At 47.0% G+C, this 18161-nt stretch overlaps 1 protein-coding gene across 1 annotated transcript in view; it reads right to left on the bottom strand.

The window, feature by feature from the left end:
• LOC132817680 (unconventional myosin-X-like) overlaps nucleotides 1-18161 on the bottom strand; it is a 241470-nt gene that overhangs the window by 115333 nt on the left and 107976 nt on the right. Inside the window, exons 14-20 of the mRNA XM_060828179.1 lie at nucleotides 18057-18123; nucleotides 9766-9858; nucleotides 9470-9538; nucleotides 6507-6589; nucleotides 5542-5653; nucleotides 4754-4834; nucleotides 1537-1661 (exon numbers count right to left, since the gene is read on the bottom strand). Coding sequence (XP_060684162.1) covers nucleotides 1537-1661; nucleotides 4754-4834; nucleotides 5542-5653; nucleotides 6507-6589; nucleotides 9470-9538; nucleotides 9766-9858; nucleotides 18057-18123 — 630 coding nt within the window. The remainder of the gene's footprint in view (nucleotides 1-1536; nucleotides 1662-4753; nucleotides 4835-5541; nucleotides 5654-6506; nucleotides 6590-9469; nucleotides 9539-9765; nucleotides 9859-18056; nucleotides 18124-18161) is intronic.

Raw genomic sequence — 18161 nt, 5'->3', positions numbered from 1 at the left:
AGGAAGGAGGGATTTGAACACAAGGAGGAGAATTTTAAAATCAATGTAGGGAATAAGACCTGTGTGTTGTTGGAATTAGGACCTGAGATTTGAATCAACCAAGTTTATGGAGGGCAGACGCTGGGAGTATCCGGAATTGTTTAGTTCAGTTGGCCAGTCAATCAGCGTATAGCTTAGAATAATGCCTACAGCACAGGTTTGATTCCTCACTCACCACCTTACTCTGAGATTGGTCAGCAATGCTATACCATCACTGACAAACCTGCCAGGATCAGCTCAGGATGGAGATTGGTACTCAATAAGGATTTGTCTTTGGGCAAAGTACATGGTGAATGGAAACATACAAAGAACAATACAGCACAGGAACAGGTCCCTCTGCTCACCAAAACTGTGCCGATATATGGTGCCTTTCTAAACTAAAAGCCATTTCCCTCTCCATGATCTGAATCTCTCTATTCCCCATTTATTCATGTATCTACCTCTACAACATCCTCTGGCAGCACATTTCAGGCACCTCCCACTGTCTTTGTGAAAAACCTGCCTCTCACATCTCCTTTAAATTTACCCCTTTTACCTTAAACCAATATCGCTGAGTAATTGACATTTCTCCCCTGGGAAATTCTATCCAAGCCTCTCATAATTTTGTAAACTTGTATCAGTTGCCCCTCATCCTTTGATGTTCAAATAAAAACAATCCAAGCTTGTCCAATCTCTCCTCTAGGCTAATACCCTCCAAACCAGGACACATCCTGCTAAACAGTTCCTGTATCTTCTCCAAATGTGACCTGACTATAATTCTATACAACTCCAACTCAACTTGCCAATTTTTATACTCTGTTCCCTAACCGATGAAGGTGAGCATGTCATATGCCACCTTGACCACCTTATCCAGTTGTGTTGCCACTTTCAGGAAACAGTGGACCTGTTCCCCTAGATCCCTCAGTATACTGATGCTACTAAGGGTCCTGCTATTTACTGTTTACTTCACTCCTGCATTAGACCTTCCAAGGGCAACTAGGGATAAGCAATAAATACTGACCAGCCAGAGACACCCGCGTTACACACGAAAATTGAAATACTAGAGAGAGAGGCACAGAACTACAAAGAGAGACAGACACAGAGACACACAAAGATACAGTCAATGAGACAGAAACACAGAGACTTTTGCTGGTACCAACCCAATGAGTCAAAGGTCCTTTCCTGTACTGTGGGCTTCTATGATTCTATTTGTATACATCCAGTCAGGGATAGTGAGAGAAACAGAAACACAGCAGATTATAGAAACACAGAGAGAGACAGAGATATAGGGAGACACAGGGGAACTCAGATGGATAACTCCACCAGAGTATTCCCAATCGCTAACTCCTGTGATTTTCTCGTCTATTTCCCATGTTGCTCTCAATAACCCAACAAACCAACACTTCATTATCGTCTCTCCTAATGCTTGCTCTCTGACAAAGAACTCTGAAATATGATAGATATTTAAACATTTTTTTTAGAAAGGGTCACAAGATGGTGGGAAATTCTAACTCGCACCTCAGATAAAATTCCTGGAAAGGTCGTCGGACCGGGAATCCTGCACGTCGAATTTTCACCATTTCAAGCATCCCAGAATAACGTAGCTGGTTCCGAACAAATCCCTCATCAAACAGTTCCGGCCTCTGGGAATTACAAAAGAAAATTCTTCATTATCTTTGAAATTTTCTGCTCCTCCACTCCCGAATGTACATGTCCAAGCAAGTTGATCCCTACGACATCAATTTCCTCGGAGTAAGTGTTCTGAATCCCAGAGAACACCAACTTCTAAACACTCAAGAAACAAACTCCCAACTCAATTTCTTTGCCCCACAGGCATATTATCACAGGCCATGTCTCCCCAGGGGCCATGTCTCCCCAGGGGCCATGTCTCCCCAGGGGCCAGGTCTCCCCAGGGGCTGTGTCTCCCCAGGGGCCATGTCTCCCCAGGGGCCAGGTCACCCTGTGACAGTGTCTCCCCACTGGCCGTGTCTCCCCAGGGGCCGTGTCTCCCCAGGGGCTGTGTCTCCCCAGGGGCTGTCTCTCCCCACTGGCCATGTCTCCCCAGGGGCTGTGTCTCCCCAGGGGCTGTCTCTCCCCACTGGCCATGTCTCCCCAGGGGCTGTGTCTCCCCAGGGGCCGTGTCTCCCCAGGGGCTGTGTCTCCCCAGGGGCCGTGTCTCCCCAGGGGCTGTGTCTCCCCAGGGGCTGTGTCTCCCCGATTGTATAAAAAACAGAAAATGCTGAAAATACCCAGCAGATCTCGAACCAGCTCTGAAGAGAGATTCAGTGAATATTTCTTGCATTTGCAATTGTTATTCCATATTTCAGCACCTGCAGTATTTTGATGTGGCCTTATTTGTTCATGTACATCCCTACAATTGGACCCTAAGACTATAGGAGCAGAACATAGGCCACTCGGCCCATCAAGTCTGCTCCGCCATTCAATCATGGCTGATAAGTTTCTCAACCCCATTCTCCCTCTTTCTCCCTGAAACCCTTGATCCTCAAGAATCTAACTATCTCTGTCTTAAATATACTCAATGACCTGGTCTCCACAGCCTCCTTTGGCAGTGAATTCCACAGATTCACCACTCTCTGGCTGAGAGATTTCTCCTTACCCATATTCTAAAAGGTCTTTTAGAAGGTCTAAAAACTCCAAGGCTGTGCCCTCAGGTCCGAGTCTCTCCTACCAATGGAAACATCTGCCCAGCATCCACTCTGTCCATTCAGTACTCTCTAAGCTTCAGTTAGATTCCCCCCCCACCCCCCATCCTTCTAAACTCCATTGAGTATAGACCCAGAGTCCTCAAACGTTCCTCATCTGTTAAGCTTTTCATTCCTGGGACCATTCTTGGGAACCTTCTCTGAACCCACTCCAGGGCCAGGACATCCTTCCAGGGATATAGGGCCCAAAACTGCACACAATATTCCAAATGTGTTCTGACCAGAGCCCTACAGGGCCTCAGAAGTACAATTATAGAGTCATAGAGATGTGTAGCACCGAAACAGACTCATCCATGCCAACCTGATATCGCAACCCAATCTAGTTCCATTTGCCAGCATCTGGCCCATATCCCTCCAAACCCTTCCTATTCATGTACCCATCCAGACGTATTTTAAATTTTGTAATTGTACCAGCCTCCACCACTTCCTCTGGCAGCTCAGACTGTACATGCACCACCTTTTGTGTGAAACAGTTGCCCCTTAGGTCCCTTTTATATCTTTTCCCTCTCACCCTAAACCTAGGCCTTCTAGTTCTGGACTCCCCCACCCCAGGAAAAGACTTTGTCGTTTTACCCTACTCATGCCCCTCATGATTTTATAAACCCCTGAAGGGTTACCCCTCAATCTCCAACGCTCCAGGGAAAACAGCCCCGGCATTATTTAGACTAGATTAGATTCCCTATTGTATGGAAACAGACCATTTGGCCCAACAAGTCCACACCGAACCTCCAAAGAGTAACCCACCCAGACCCATTTTCCTCTGACCAACACTATGGGCAATTTAGCACGTCCAATTCACCTAAGCTAAACATCTTTGGACTGTGGGAGGAAACCGGAGCACCCGGAGGAAACCCACGCAGACACGGGGAGAACGTGCAAACTCCACACAGACGGTTGCCTGAGCTTATTCAACTTCTCCCTATAGCTCAAATCCTCCAACCCTGGCAATATCCTTGTAAATCTTTTCTGAACCTTTTCAAGTTTCACAACATCTTTCTGATAGGAAGATCAGAATTGCAGGCAATATTCCAAAAATGTCCCAACCAATTGCTATGTGCTGCATATTATTTATGAGATGAAGGGAGCAGATAGACAAACTGGCAGAATCGGACAATTCTAAGATTTTTAGTGTGCCAGCTAATTGAAAACAGTGTCTATCACAATCTGCCAATTCAGTTCCCATTCACTTCTCGTAAGTCTCAAGCCCTGGCATTACCATACTGTCCTTTGATCACATCCCCAGCATCTCTCTGGATTAATATGTCCCTCAGGATTCTATTAATTGCTTTTCTCAATCAGCAGAGAATCTCACTTCATTTTCAGAGTAATCCTGAGATCAACAGGGAAGTCTTACTCCAACTGTATAAGGTGCTACTGAGACACATCAGGAGTACTGTGAGCAGTTTAATTTGTTAGATATTCTGCTGGAGGCTGTTCAGAAAAGGATGATTTCCAGTATGGGGGGATTCTCTTATCCACAGAGACTAAACAGGTTCGGACTTTACTCACTGGAATTGAAACATATCAGATTCTTAAGGGGTTTGGCAGGGTCAATGCTGAGAGGTTCTTGCCTCCTATGGGAGAGTCTAGGGCCATAGGGCAAAGTCTCAGAATAAAGGGTACCAATTGTAGACGGAGATGAGGAGGAATTTCTTCTTTCAGAGGATTGGGAGTCTTTGGAACTCCTTGTCACAGACAGCTGTGGGGACGGAGTCCGCCTGGATATTAAAGCTGTGAGAGAGAGATTCTTGATCAGTTGGGGATGTGGGAGATGTCAGATCAGATGTAATCCTAATGAATGGTGGAGCAGGCTCAAGGGACCAAAGGCATATTCCTGCTCTTATATTATGGTCATAACACAAAGCACAGAGCTGAAACTAGAAGTGACATGTGCCTGGAGAGCTCTCACACTTCAAGAAACTGCATCGCACGCCACTGTCCAAACTTTACAATGTGCAATTGATCACGCCCTCAAATTCCCTCTCAACTTCACAGTGTAATACTGAGCTCACCTTTTGATTGTTGGGTTTGATGCAGCGAATGAAAAAGGGATTTGAAGAGCTGAGGGTTGCCATGAGTGAGTGCAGAGAGTCCTAGAGGGAACAAACACAGGGGTGAGGGGAGAGTCAGCATAATCTCCATCAGCACCACCAAGTCAGTCAGTCACTCCAACAAATCTTCTCAGCCTCACCCTTATCCACCCTTCCCCTCTATCACACAACCCCACTCCTCCTCCCCACCCCCAATCTCTCCCTCAGAGGGAGGAGAGATCACAGCGGACATAGAAGGACTGAGTCAGTGTGCTGACGGTGCATGGAGAGCTCAGAAGTGAAGGATGGAAATACTACTGTCCAAGCAGAAACTATCCAAAATCCCAAGCCCTTTTGAAGATTGTGTTCCCTTTGGCACCAAACCAAGGGAATTCTCAAATTTTGTTAATTCCACCTGGGGTGAATATCATCAGTCCTGGGAAGAAGGGGATGATGTCAGCAAATAACCTTGTGGGTTGGTCAGGGCACAAGGAATCAGATAGTCAGGGGGTCAAAGCTTCAGCGGTCAGGGATCAGGACTTTGAAGGTAAGGGGGTCAGAGTTTGAGTAGTCTAGTGTTTAGGACTCAAGAGGTCAAAAGTCAAAATTTCATGGGTTGAGATGTCAGGGTTTGATTGTCATGGTGTCAGGGTGCAGAGTAGGAGACCAGGGCTTGTGAGGTCATGAGTAAGTGGGGGGCCACGGTTTCAGGCGTCTAGGATCTTAGCTGAAAGAGTTAGGGTTCAAGGGTAGGCTGGGCACACACTTACCCGGAACTGGGAGCTAACAGTTGGTTTGCGCCGCTGTGTTCCCATCTTCATTGTGTCATCACCATTATTACGACTGTAAACTCGCTCAAACAAATCGTATATAAAATCCAGCCTGAAACACAGGATCCCAGAACATGGGACATAAATACAGCAAGCAGATTTCAATATAACGAGAAAATTGCTTCTCACAGTTTGGCGATGTATTCATTAAAAACAGACACAGAGAGAGAGAGACTGACAGACAGATATAAAAAGGGAGAAACAAAAAGAGAGAGTGACAGTGAGAGAGAGAGCTTTGGAGACAGACACAGAGAGAGACAGACAGAGACAGTGGGGAGGACAGAGAGCGATATAGACAAAGAGAGAAAGGAGTGATAGATGAAGAGAGTCAGATAGGCAGACAGAGAGAGAAACAGACAGGAACAGAGAGAAAGAGGGAGAGAGGCAGTGAAAGAGACTGTTAACTGAATTTTGACAATCCTGTGGACAGAGGGGGCAGAGCCAAGACCAAATCTGGACATTAATGACTGTCTCTTTTGACAACAGTTAGCCCCTGATCGGTCTGATCTGGGCTGACATGATGGGGACATAAGGACATTATAGGAATGTTCACTGAGTTAGGCATTTGGTAAGAGGACGGAGGCGATCAACACTTCTCTATCAACCAAATACTGAGAGGCATTGGTCACGAGTGCTATGCAGTTAGCTCCTCCCACACTATGGGAGCATGACATGCAGGATTTTTACTTTGACCCAGTCCTGGAGAGAGTGCCTCCATCCTGTACCCTGCAGTCTCCTGCCAGTCTCGGCAGTGTTTCCCCCTCCCAATTAAGCATTAATCCCTGCCCGTGGACCTTCCTCAGCTGTGCTGCACCCACTCTGCTTATCTGCATGGGGCCCTAAGGCAGCTGCTAAATCCATGAAATATCCAGCCAAGTCCAGCTCCAGGAAGCAAGCAGTCTTACCGGCTATCCTTCAGGAGGTTTAGAATGTCATCTCGAAAAGTGTCCCTGTTCTTCTCCAGGAACCCGTGAACATCGTACATGACCTAGGACAGGAAGCAGGCAGTGTCAGAGTGTCAGGGACACACAAGGATGGAGATAGTGCTGTCCTCAGGAAGAGGTTCCTGCACCTTGCTGCACCATGTGAGATAGAGACAATGATGCAGATGATTAAAGCATAAAACACCTTCAATTTTATCAACAGATTAACAATGCCAAGTTCCAGTCTAATGCTCCATTTCAACATGGGTTCAAATCGCACCTTGCAGCTCACAGAATTTAAATCTGGCTAATATGACCGGACCTTAAAGCTTGTCTCAGTATCGGTGACCATGGTACTATCATCAATTGGTATAAAATTCCAATTAGTTTGCTAATGTCCTTTAGGAAAGGAAATCTGCCATCATTACTTGGCGTAGACAGGCAGGAGGTTGGGGGAACACAGCAAGGCAGGCAGCATCAGGAGGTGCAGAAGTTGATGTTTTCAGGTGTAACCATTCTTTAGGACCCATCTCCACCTCCTGATGCTGCCTGCCTTGCTGTGTTCCCCCAGCCTCCTGCCTGTCCCTCCTGGTGCTGCCTGCCTTGCTGTGTTCCCCCAGCCTCCTGCCTGTCCCTCCTGGTGCTGCCTGCCTTGCTGTGTTCCCCCAGCCTCCTGCCTGTCCCTCCTGATGCTGCCTGCCTTGCTGTGTTACTCCAGCCTTCTGCCTGTCCCTCCTGATGCTGCCTGCCTTGCTGTATCCTCCAGCCTCCTGCCTGTCCCTCCTGATGCTGCCTGCCTTGCTGTGTTCCCTCAGACTCCTGCCTGCCTTGCTGCATTATTCCAGCCTCCTGCCTGTCTATCCTGATGCTGCCTGCCTTGCTGTGTTCCCTCAGACTCCTGCCTGTCCCTCCTGATGCTGCCTGCCTTGCTGTGTTCCCCCAGCCTCCTGCCTGTCCCTCCTGATGCTGCCTGCCTTGCTGTGTTATTCCAGCCTCATGCCTGTCTTCCTTGGATTCCAGCATCTACAGTGTTTTTGTTTCTAATCATTATTTGGTGTGACCTACATGTGATTTTGGATTCTTAGAAATGTTGTTAACACTTAGCTGCCCAATAATATGCGATGAGCAACAAATGCTGGCTTTATCAGCAATGCCCACACCAATATAAAATACAGGAGAAAATCTTCATTAGGAGGACAAGAGCAAGGTGGTGAGACTGAACTTGAATAAAACATAAGTTCAGCTTCAACAGGAGTATTACGCACACTTCTGGGCTCCACACGTTTGAACGGATGTGGATCCTTTGGACAGTGTGCAGAAGAGGATTATCAAAGATTGTTTCCAGGAATTCTAGTTATGAAGATGGATTGGAGAAGTTGGGACTGTTTCCATTGAGAAGAGAAGGTTGAGGGGAGATTTGATGATGGTGTTCCAAACCATGAGGGAGAAAGAGCTGGTGGAGACCAACTGGTAGAAAGACCAACAAGACAGTACAGATTCAAGGCAATTGGCAAACGCAGCAAAGTTGGCACAAGGAGGAATTTTATCATGGGGTGGTTATGATCTGGAATACGTTGTCTGACAGTGTGCGGTGGTGGCAGCTTCAGTCAAGGTATTCAAAAGGGAATTACGACTGCTAACTGAAAAGAATGAAAAGGGTTACAGGGAAAAGTCAAAAGAATACCATTAAGTGAAATGCTCAAAGGACTAGCACAGGCACGATGGGTGAAAAACCTCCTCCTAGACTGTTAATATTCTAAGATCCTATCGTGGAATCAGAGACTCACACGGTACAGAAGAAGCCATTTGGCTCATTGAGTCTACACCGACAAAACTACTCTAAATCTACACCAGTCCCACTTTCGAGTATTTAGCCCATAGCCTTGAATGTTATGACACTTAAGATGCTTATCCAAGTACATTTTGAAGGTCAAGCAGTTTCCTGCATCAGTTATCCTCCCAGGCGGTGAATTCCAGAGCCCCACCATCCTCTGGGTGAAAGAAACATTTTCTCAAATCCTTTCTAAACCTTCTGCCTTTGACCTTAAAATTATGGCCCCTCGTTACTGATTTTTCAACCAAGGGGAATAGTTACTGTCCATGCCTCTGATAATCTTATACACTTCTATCAGTTCCCTTCTACCGTTTTTGCTTTAAAGAAAACAGCTGAAATGCTCCATCCCAGACACCGTCCTGGTGAGTCTCCCTCTGCACCCCCTCCAGTACAATCCCATCATTCCATTGTGTGGGGACCAGAACTACACACAGTACTCCAGCTGTGGTCTAACCAAAGTCCTGTACAGCTCCAACGTCACCCCCCCTGCTGTTTTAATCTATTCCACGACGAATAAAGTCAAGTGTCCTGTGTGTCTTCTTAACCGCTTTATTAGCCTGTCCTTCAGGGAACTATGGGCAAGCACTCAAGATGCCTCTGTTCCTCTGAGCTTTCTCATGTCCAGCCATTCATAAAGTACTGCCTTGTCTTGTTCTTTTTTCCAAAGTGCTTCACCTCACACTTTTCAGGCTTAAGGTCCATCTGCCACTGATTTGCATACCTGACCAAGCTGTCTATATCCTCCTGTAAGCCAAGACCTATCTCCTCCCTTCAACCATCATCCAATCACCATGTCATTTGCAAATTTACCAATCATTGCCACCACCTCCCAGCTCCCCCCCTCCCCAGCTCCCCCCCTCCCCAGCTCCCCCCCCCCTCCCCAGCTCCCCCCCTCCGCAGCTCCCGCCCCCCTCCCCAGCTCCGCCCATAGGTATATATCAGAAACATAAGGATAGCAGCACTGATGCCTGTTTATACGATATGGACATTACACACTATCGGCACTGGGTGATACTATGGTCACTGTATGCTATTGTTACAATGAGATATCAACACTGCATGATACTGTGTGATACAGGCCTGGTATCAGACTACTGTCAGACAGACTCACCTCACCAGCATAATGTCTTATCCCAAACTGGTCATCAGTTACCCGTGGTTTCACATAGAATGAGTTACACTGCAACAGACAGTAAAACATCCTTCAGTCATGTGGAACAGGAGGGTAAGAATATAGAGAGCGAGTAAGAAACTGAAAATGAATGAAGAGGTGGAGAAGAAGAGAGTGAGTAAGTGATAAAGGAGGGAGTGAGGAGATGGAGAGAGAGAAATAATGCAGATAGAGAAAGTGGGATGGTGTTCTGACAGATCTCAGCAAATTGAATGACACAAAGACCACCCCCTCACCTGGTGCTGAGTGTGTAACTTCTCAAGCAGTGTGCAGTCAGTGCCTTTTGGAAACCGACTCTCTTCATTGATCAGAGCAAGGACGCCCAGCTTCTATAAAGAGAAAAACCAAGCACAGCATACCAGTTAGACACAGAGGAAAGCTCCCTCTACACGGTCCCCCATCAAACACTCCCAGGACAGGGACAGCATGGAGTTAGATACAGAGGAAAGCTCTCTCTACACTGTCCCCCATCAAACACCCCCAGGGCAGGGACAGCACAGGGTTAGATACAGAGGAAGGCTCTCTCTACACTGTCCCCCAATCAAACACTCCCAGGACAGGGACAGCACGGGGTTAGATAGTCAGGGTAAAGCTCCCTCTACATTGTCCTCCCCCCCTCCCCCCAACAAACAGTCCCAGGACAGGGGCAGTATGGGGTTAGCTACAGAGTAAAGCTCACTCTACACAGTCCCCATCAAACACTCTCAGGACAGTGACAGCACAAGGTTAGATACAGAGTAAAGCTCCCTCTACACTGTCCCCAAAAAACACTCCCAGGGCAGGGACAGTATGGGGTTAGATACAAAGTAAAGCTCCCTCTACACTGTCCCCAACAAATACAAACAGCATAGGATTATAAATTCTGGTTGACTTGCTATAGGAAGGATATAATTAAATTGGAAAGGGTTAAGAAAAGATTTACCAAGGTGTTTCTGGAAATGGAAGTTATGAGTTGTATGGATAGGCTGGGGCTTTTATCGCTGGAGCAGAGGAGGTTGAAGGGTGACCTTATACAGGTTTACAACACCATTAGGGGCTTGGATAAAGTGATTCGGATGGGTCTTTTACCAAGGGTAGGGGGAGTTCAAAACAAAGGGGCAAACTTTGTAAGGTGAGAGGAGAACATTTTCAAAAGGGCATGAGGAGCAACTATTTTACACGGGGAGTGGTTTGTGTGTGGAACCAACTGCCAGAGGAAGTGATCAATGTAGGTACAGTTATAGCATTTACAGTCAGATAGTCCTCATGAGGTATAGCACAAAAACAGACCCTTTGGTCCAACCCATCTGCACAACCAACATTCTAAATTAATCTAGTCCCATTTGCCAGCATTTGGCCCACATCCCTCTAAACCCTTCCTATTCATATACACATCCAAATGCCTTTTAAATGTTGATTATACCAGCCTCCAGAATTCTTTGAGGAAGTGACAAAGTTGATTGATGAGGGAAGGTCTGTAGATGTTATATACACGGACTTCAATAAGGCGTTTGATAAGGTTCCCCGTGGTAGGCTGATGGAGAAAGTGAAGCTGCATGGGGTCCAGGATGTTCTAACTGGATGGATAAAGAACTGGCTGGGCAACAGGAGACAGAGAGTAGTACTGGAAGGGAGTTTCTCAAAATGGAGACCAGCGACCAGTGGTGTCCCACAGGGATCCGGGCTGGGACCACTGTTGTTTGTGATATACATAAATGGTCCGGAGGAATGTATAGGTGGTCTGATGGCAAGTTTGTAGATGACACTAAGATTGGTGGAGTAGCAGATGGTGAAGGGGACTGTCAGAGAATACAGCAGAACATAGATAGTTTGGAGAGTTGGACAGAGAAATGGCAGATGGAGTTCAATCTGGGCAAATGCAAGGTGATGCATTTTGGATGATCCAATTCCAGAGTGAACCATATAGTGAATGGAAAAGTCCTGGGGAAAATTGGTGTACAGTGAGATCTGGGTGTTTAGATCCATTGTTCCCTGAAGGTGGCAATGGAGGTTATTAGAATGGTGAGGAAGGCATACGGTATGCTTTCCTTCATCGGACAGGGTGTTGACTACAAGAGTTGGCAGGTCATGTTACCGTTGTACAAAATTTTGGTTTGGCCACATTTAGAATACTGTGTACAGTTCTGGTTGCCACATTATCAAAAGGATGTGGATGCTTTAGAGAGGGTGCAGAGGAGGTTCACCAGGATGTTGCCTGGTATGGAGAGCACTGGCTATGAAGAGAAGATGAGTAGATTGAATTATTTTCATTAGAAAGATGGAGGTTGAGGGGGGATGTGATTGAGGTCTACAAAATCATAAGAGGTACAGACAGGGTGGATAGCAAGAAGCTTTTTCCCAGAGTGGGGGACTCATTTACGAGGGGTCACGAGTTCAAAGTGAGAGGGGAAAAGTTTAAGGGAAAGCTCTTTGCACAAACGATGGTGGGTGCCTGGAACACGTTGTCAGCAGAGCTTGTAGAGTTGGGCATGATAGCATTACTTAAGATGTATCTAGACAGATGCAGTGAGAAGAGGAATACAGATCCTTAGAAAATAGGTGACAGGTTTAGGTCAAGGATCTGAATCAGCACAGGCTTGGAGGGCTGAAGGGCCTGTTCCTCTGTTGGAATGTTCTTTGTTCTCCACCACTTCCTCTGGCAGCTCGTTCCATTCACGCACCACCCTCTGTGTGAAAACGTTGCACCTAAGGTCTGTTTTAAATCTCTCCCCTCTCACCTTAAATGTATGCCTTCTAGTTTTGGGCTCACCCACCCTGGGGAAAAGATCTTGTCAATTCACACTATCCATGCCCCTCATCATTTTAAAAACCTTCATAAGGCCATCACTCAGCCTCCGACACTCCAGAGAAAATAGTCCCAGTGTATTCAGCCTCTCCCTTTAGATCAAACCCTCCAACCCTGGCAACATCCTTGTAAATCTTTTCTCAATCCTTTCAAGTTTCACATCATCCTTTCTATTATTCCGGAATAGAGTGGTGCTGGAAAAGCACAGCAGTTCAGGCAGCATCCAAGGAGCAAGAAAATCAATGTTTCGGGCAAAAGCCCTTCATCAGGAATACAGGCAGAGTGCCTGAAGGGTGGAGAAATAAATGAGAGGAGGGTGGGGATGGGGAGAAAGTAGCATAGAGTACAATAGATGAGTGGGGGTGGGGATGAAGGTGATGGGTCAGGGAGGAGGGTAGGGGAAGGTAGCAAAGAGTACAATGTTTGGATGGGGGTGGGATGAAGGTGATAGATCAGAGAGGAGGGTGGAGTGGATGGGTGGAAAAGAAGATAGGCAGATAGGACAAGTCATGGGGACAGTGCTGAGCTGGAAGTTTGGAACTAGGGTGAGGTGGGGGAAGGAGAAATGAGGAAACTGGTGAAGTCCACATTGATGCCCTGGGGTTGAAATGTTCTGAGGTGGAAAATGAGGCGTTCTTCCTCCAGGCATCGGGTGGTGAGGGAGCGGCGGTGAAGGAGGCCCAGGACCTCCATGTCCTCGGCAAAGTGGGAGGGGGAGTTGAAATGTTGGGCCACGGAGCGGTGTGGTTGATTGGTGCAGGTGTCCCAGAGATGTTCCCTAAAGCGCTCTGCCAAGAGGTGTCCAGTCTCCCCAATATAGAGGAGACCACATCAGGAACAATGGATACAATAAATTATCTTGGTGGATGTGCAAGCAAAACATTGATGGATGTGGAAGGCTCCTTTCAGGCCTTGGATAGAGGTGAGGGAGGAGGTATGGGCACAGGTTTTACAGTTCCTGCAGTGGCAGGAGAAAGTGCCAGGTCAGGAGGGTGGGTCGTGGGGGGGTGTGGACCTGACCAGGTAGTCACGGAGGGATCGGTCTTTGCGAAAGGCGGAGGGTGGGGAGGGAAATATATCCCTGGTGGTGGGGTCTTTTTGGAGGTGGCGGAAATGTTGGCAGATATGGTTAATGCAAAGGTTGGAAGGGTGGAAGGTGAGCACCAGGGGCGTTCTGTCTTTGTTACGGTTGGAGGGGTGTGCTCTGAGAGCGGAGGTGCGGGATGTGGACGAGATGCGTTGGAGGGCATCTTTAACAACGTGGGAAGGGAAATTGCGGTCTCTAAAGGAGGCCACTTGGTGTGTTCTGTGATGGAACTGGTCCTCCTGGGAGCAGATACGGTGGAGTCGGAGGAATTGGGAATACGGGATAGCATTTTTGCAGGAGGTAGGGTGGGAAATGGTGTAATCCAGGTAGCTGTAGGAGTCGGTGGGTTTGTAAAAAATGTCGGTGTCAAGTCAGTCGTCATTAATGGAGATGGAGAGGTCCAGGAAGGGGAGGGAGATGTCAGAGGTGGTCCAGGTAAATTTAAGGTCAGGGCGGAATATGTTGATGAAGTTGATGAATTGCTCAACCTCCTCGCGGGAGCACGAGGTCACACCAATGCAGTCATCAATGTAGCGGAGAAAGAGGTGGGGAGTGGTGCTGGTGTAATTACGAAAGATGGACTGTTCTATGTAGCCGACAAAGAGACTGGCATAGCTGGGGGCCATATGGGTGCCCATGGCTACCCCTTTGATCTGGAGGACGTGGGAGGATTCGAAGGAGAAATTGTCAAGGGTGAGGACCAGTTTGGCCAAACGAATGAGAGTGTCGGTGGAAGGGTACTGTTGGGGACGTTGGGAGAGGAAGAAATGGAGGACTTGGAGGCCCTGGTCATGGTGGATGGAGGTGTAGAGGGATTGGATATCCATGGTGAAGATGAGACGTTGGGGGCCGGGGAAACGGAAGTCTTGGAAGAGGTGGAGGAAATGGGTGGTGTCTCAAACGTATGTGGGGAGTTCCTGGATTAGGGGGAATAGGACAGTATCGAGGTAGGTAGAGATGAGTTCAGTGGGGCAGGAGCATGCTGAGACAATGGGTCGGCCAGGGTGGTCAGGCTTGTGGATCTTGGGAAGGAGGTAGAACCAGACAGTGCGGGGTTCCTGGACTATTAGCAGGGAGACCAGAATTGCACACAATATTCCAATAGTGGCCTAACCATATGTTGAGACACAACATGACCTCACAACTCTTTTACTCAATGCTCTGACCAATAAAAGCAAGCATACCAAATGCCTTCTTCACTATCCTATCTACATGTGACTCCACTTTCATGGACCCATGAACCTGTACTCCAAGGTCTCTTTGTTCAGCAACACTCCCTAGGATCTTACCATTAAGTGTATAACTCCTGCTAAGATTTGCTTTCCAAAATGCATCACCTCACATTCTTCTAAATTAAACTCCATCTGCCATTCCTTAACCCATTGGCCCATCTGATCAAGATCCCATTGTACTCTAGGTAGCCACCTTCTCTGTCCATTACACCTTCAATTTGGTGTCATCTGCAAACTTACTAACTATACCTCCAATATTCACATCCAAATTATTTACATAAACAACAAAAAGCAGTGGACCCAGCATCAATCCTTGTGGCACTCCACTGGTCACAGGCCTCCAGTGTGAAAACAACCCTCCACCACCACTCTCTGTCTACTACCTTTGAGTCAATTCTGTATCCAAATGGCTAGTTCTCCCTGTATTCCATGAGATCTAACCTTGCTAACCAGTCTACCATGAGGAACCTTGTCGAACGCCTTACTGAAGTCCATATAGATCACATCTACCGCTCTGCCCTCATCAGTCCTCTTTGTTATTTCAAAAAACTCAATCAAGTTTGTGAGACATGATTTCCCACACACAAAGCCATGTTGACTATCCCTAATCAGTCCTTGCCTTTCCAAATACATGTACATCCTGTCCCTCAGGATTCCCTCCAATAACTTGCCCATCACCGACATCAGGCTCACTGGTCTATAGTTCCCTATGTTTTCCTTACCACCTTTCTTACATAATGGCACCACGTTTGCCAACCTCCAGTCTTCCGACACCTCACCTGTGACTATCGATGATACAAATATCTCAGCAAGAGGCCCAGCAATCACTTCCCTAGCTTCCCACAGAGTTCTCGGGTACACCTGATCAGGTCCTGGGGATTTATCCACTTTTAACCGTTTCAAGACATCCAGCATTTCCTCCTCCTCTGTAATCTGGACATTTTTCCAAGATGTCACCATCTATTTCCTCACATTCTCTATCTTCCAAGTCCTTCTCCACTGTAAACACTGATGTAAAATTCTCATTTAGTGTCTCCATTATCTCCTGCCGTTTCACACAAAGGCCGCCTTGCTGATCATTAAGGGGCTCTATTCTCTCCCTCGTTACCCTTTTGTCCTTTACGTATTTGTAGTTGTATTCTCCTTAACCCTATTTGCCAAAGCTATTTCGTATCCCCGTTTTGCCTCCTGATTTCCCTCTTATGTATACTCCTACTTCCCTTATACTCTTCTCAAGAATCATTCAATCTCTGCAGTCTATACCAGACATGTGCCTCCTTCTTATTCTTGACCGAAATCTCAATTTCTGGCTTAGTGGTGCTGGAAGAGCACAGCAGTTCAGGCAGCATCCGAGGAGCAGTAAAATCGATGCTGACTCTGTCCTATCCTGTTACTACTATCCAGATGTGCCGTAATCTAATCCTTTAGAATAGACTCCAGCATCTTTCCCACCACTGAGGTCAGACTAACTGGTCTATAATTTCCTGCTTTCTCTCTCCCACCTTTCTTGAAAAGTGGTATAACATTAGCCACCCTCCAATCCTCAGGAACCGATCCTGAATCTATCGAATTCTGGAAAATAATCACCAACGCATCCACGATTTCCAGAGCCACCTCCTTCAGTACACTGGGATGTAGACCATCAGGCCCCAGAGACTTATCAACCTTCCATAAGACCATAAGACATAGGAGTGGAAGTAAGGCCATTCGGCCCATCAAGCCCACTCCGCCATTCAATCATGGCTGATGGGCATTTCAACTCCACTTACCAGCGTTCTCCCCGTAGCCCTTAATTCCTCGAGACAACAAGAGTCTATCAATCTCTGCCTTGAAGACATTTAGTGTCCCGGCCTCCACTGCACTCTGTGGCAATGAATTCCACAGGCCCACCACTCTCTGACTGAAGAAATGTCTCCGCATTTCTGTTCTGAATTGACCCCGTATAATTCTAAGGCTGTGTCCACAGGTCCTAGTCTCCTCGCCTAATGGAAACAATTTCCTAGCGCCCACCCTTTCCAAGCCATGTATTATCTTGTACGTCTCTATTAAGTCTCCCCTTAATCTTCTAAACTCCAATGAATACAGTCCCAGGATCCTTAGCCGTTCCTCATATGTTAGACCTGCCATTCCAGGGATCATCCGTGTGAATCTCCGCTGGACACGTTCCAGTGCCAGTATGTCCTTCCTGAGGTGTGGGGACCAAAACTGGACACAGTACTCCAAATGGGGCCTAACCAGAGCTTTATAAAGTCTCAGTAGCACATCTCTGCTTTTATATTCCAACCCTCTTGAGATAAGTGATAACATTGCATTCGCTTTCTTAATCACGGACTCAACCTGCATGTTTACCTTTAGAGAATCCTCGACTAGCACTCCCAGATCCCTTTGTACTTTGGCCTTACTAATTTTCTCACCATTTAGAAAGTAGTCTATGCTTTTATTCTTTTTGCCAAAGTGCATGACCTCGCACCTGCTCACGTTAAATTCCATCAGCCATTTCCTGGACCACTCTCCCAAACTGTCTAGATCCTTCTGCAGCCTCCCCACTTCCTCAGTACTACCTGCCTGTCCACCTAACTTCGTATCATCAGCAAACTTCGCTAGAATGCCCCCAGTCCCTTCATCCAAATCATTAATATATAATGTGAACAGCTGTGGCCCCAACACTGAACCCTGCGGGACACCGCTTGTCACCGGCTGCCATTCCGAAAAAGAACCTTTTATCCCAACTCTCTGCCTTCTGTTAGACAGCCAATCCCCAATCCATGCCAGCAGCTCACCTCGAACACCATGGGCCCTCACCTTGCTCAGCAGCCTCCCGTGTGGCACCTTATCAAAGGCCTTTTGAAAGTCTAGATAGACCACATCCACTGGGTTTCCCTGGTCTAACCTACTTGTCACCTCAGACCTAGCAGTGTCTCCAACACCAAATCCTGGCAAATACAGATTCCCTTAAGTTCAGGTCCTTCAGTCACTGTTACCTCAGGGAGATTGCTTGTGTCTTCTCCAGTGAACACAGATCTGAAGTACCCATTTAATCTTCTGTCATTTCTTTGTTCCCCGTAATGTATTCCCCTGTTAAAACACACTCAGAACAGGGACAGCACCGGGGGCTGGATTCAGAGTAAAGCCTCCTCTGCACTATCTCCACCAAATGCTTTCAGGACAGGGACAGCATGGGGCTACATATGGAGTGAAGATCCCAGGAAAGCCTGAGCATAGGAATGGATGCCAAGTAAAGCTCCCTTTACACTGTGGTGTTACATTGTCTCTTGTTTCATCGCATTTCTGAGTGATGCTGTGGTTCTTGACTTAAATGAGATACAGGTTTGTTATTTCGGCATCATACAATCTGGGATTTCTGGAATACTTCCTAGAATTTTTGCTGATTTCCTGGCCTTCATGAACTGCAAAATCTCCTACCTTTTCAATCAGGTCTAAACACTCGGCATTATCCATCCAATCAATTGCTTCCCAACTCATTCCTTCTCTGCAGAAATAAAGAAGTGGATATGAGCTGGTGTGATT

This window comes from Hemiscyllium ocellatum, chromosome 7, assembly GCF_020745735.1.
Source record: "Hemiscyllium ocellatum isolate sHemOce1 chromosome 7, sHemOce1.pat.X.cur, whole genome shotgun sequence".
NCBI classification, from domain to species: Eukaryota; Metazoa; Chordata; class Chondrichthyes; order Orectolobiformes; family Hemiscylliidae; genus Hemiscyllium; species Hemiscyllium ocellatum.
The sequence above is the reverse complement of the archived record's forward strand: the minus strand, read 5'-3'. Positions and strand labels throughout refer to the sequence as shown.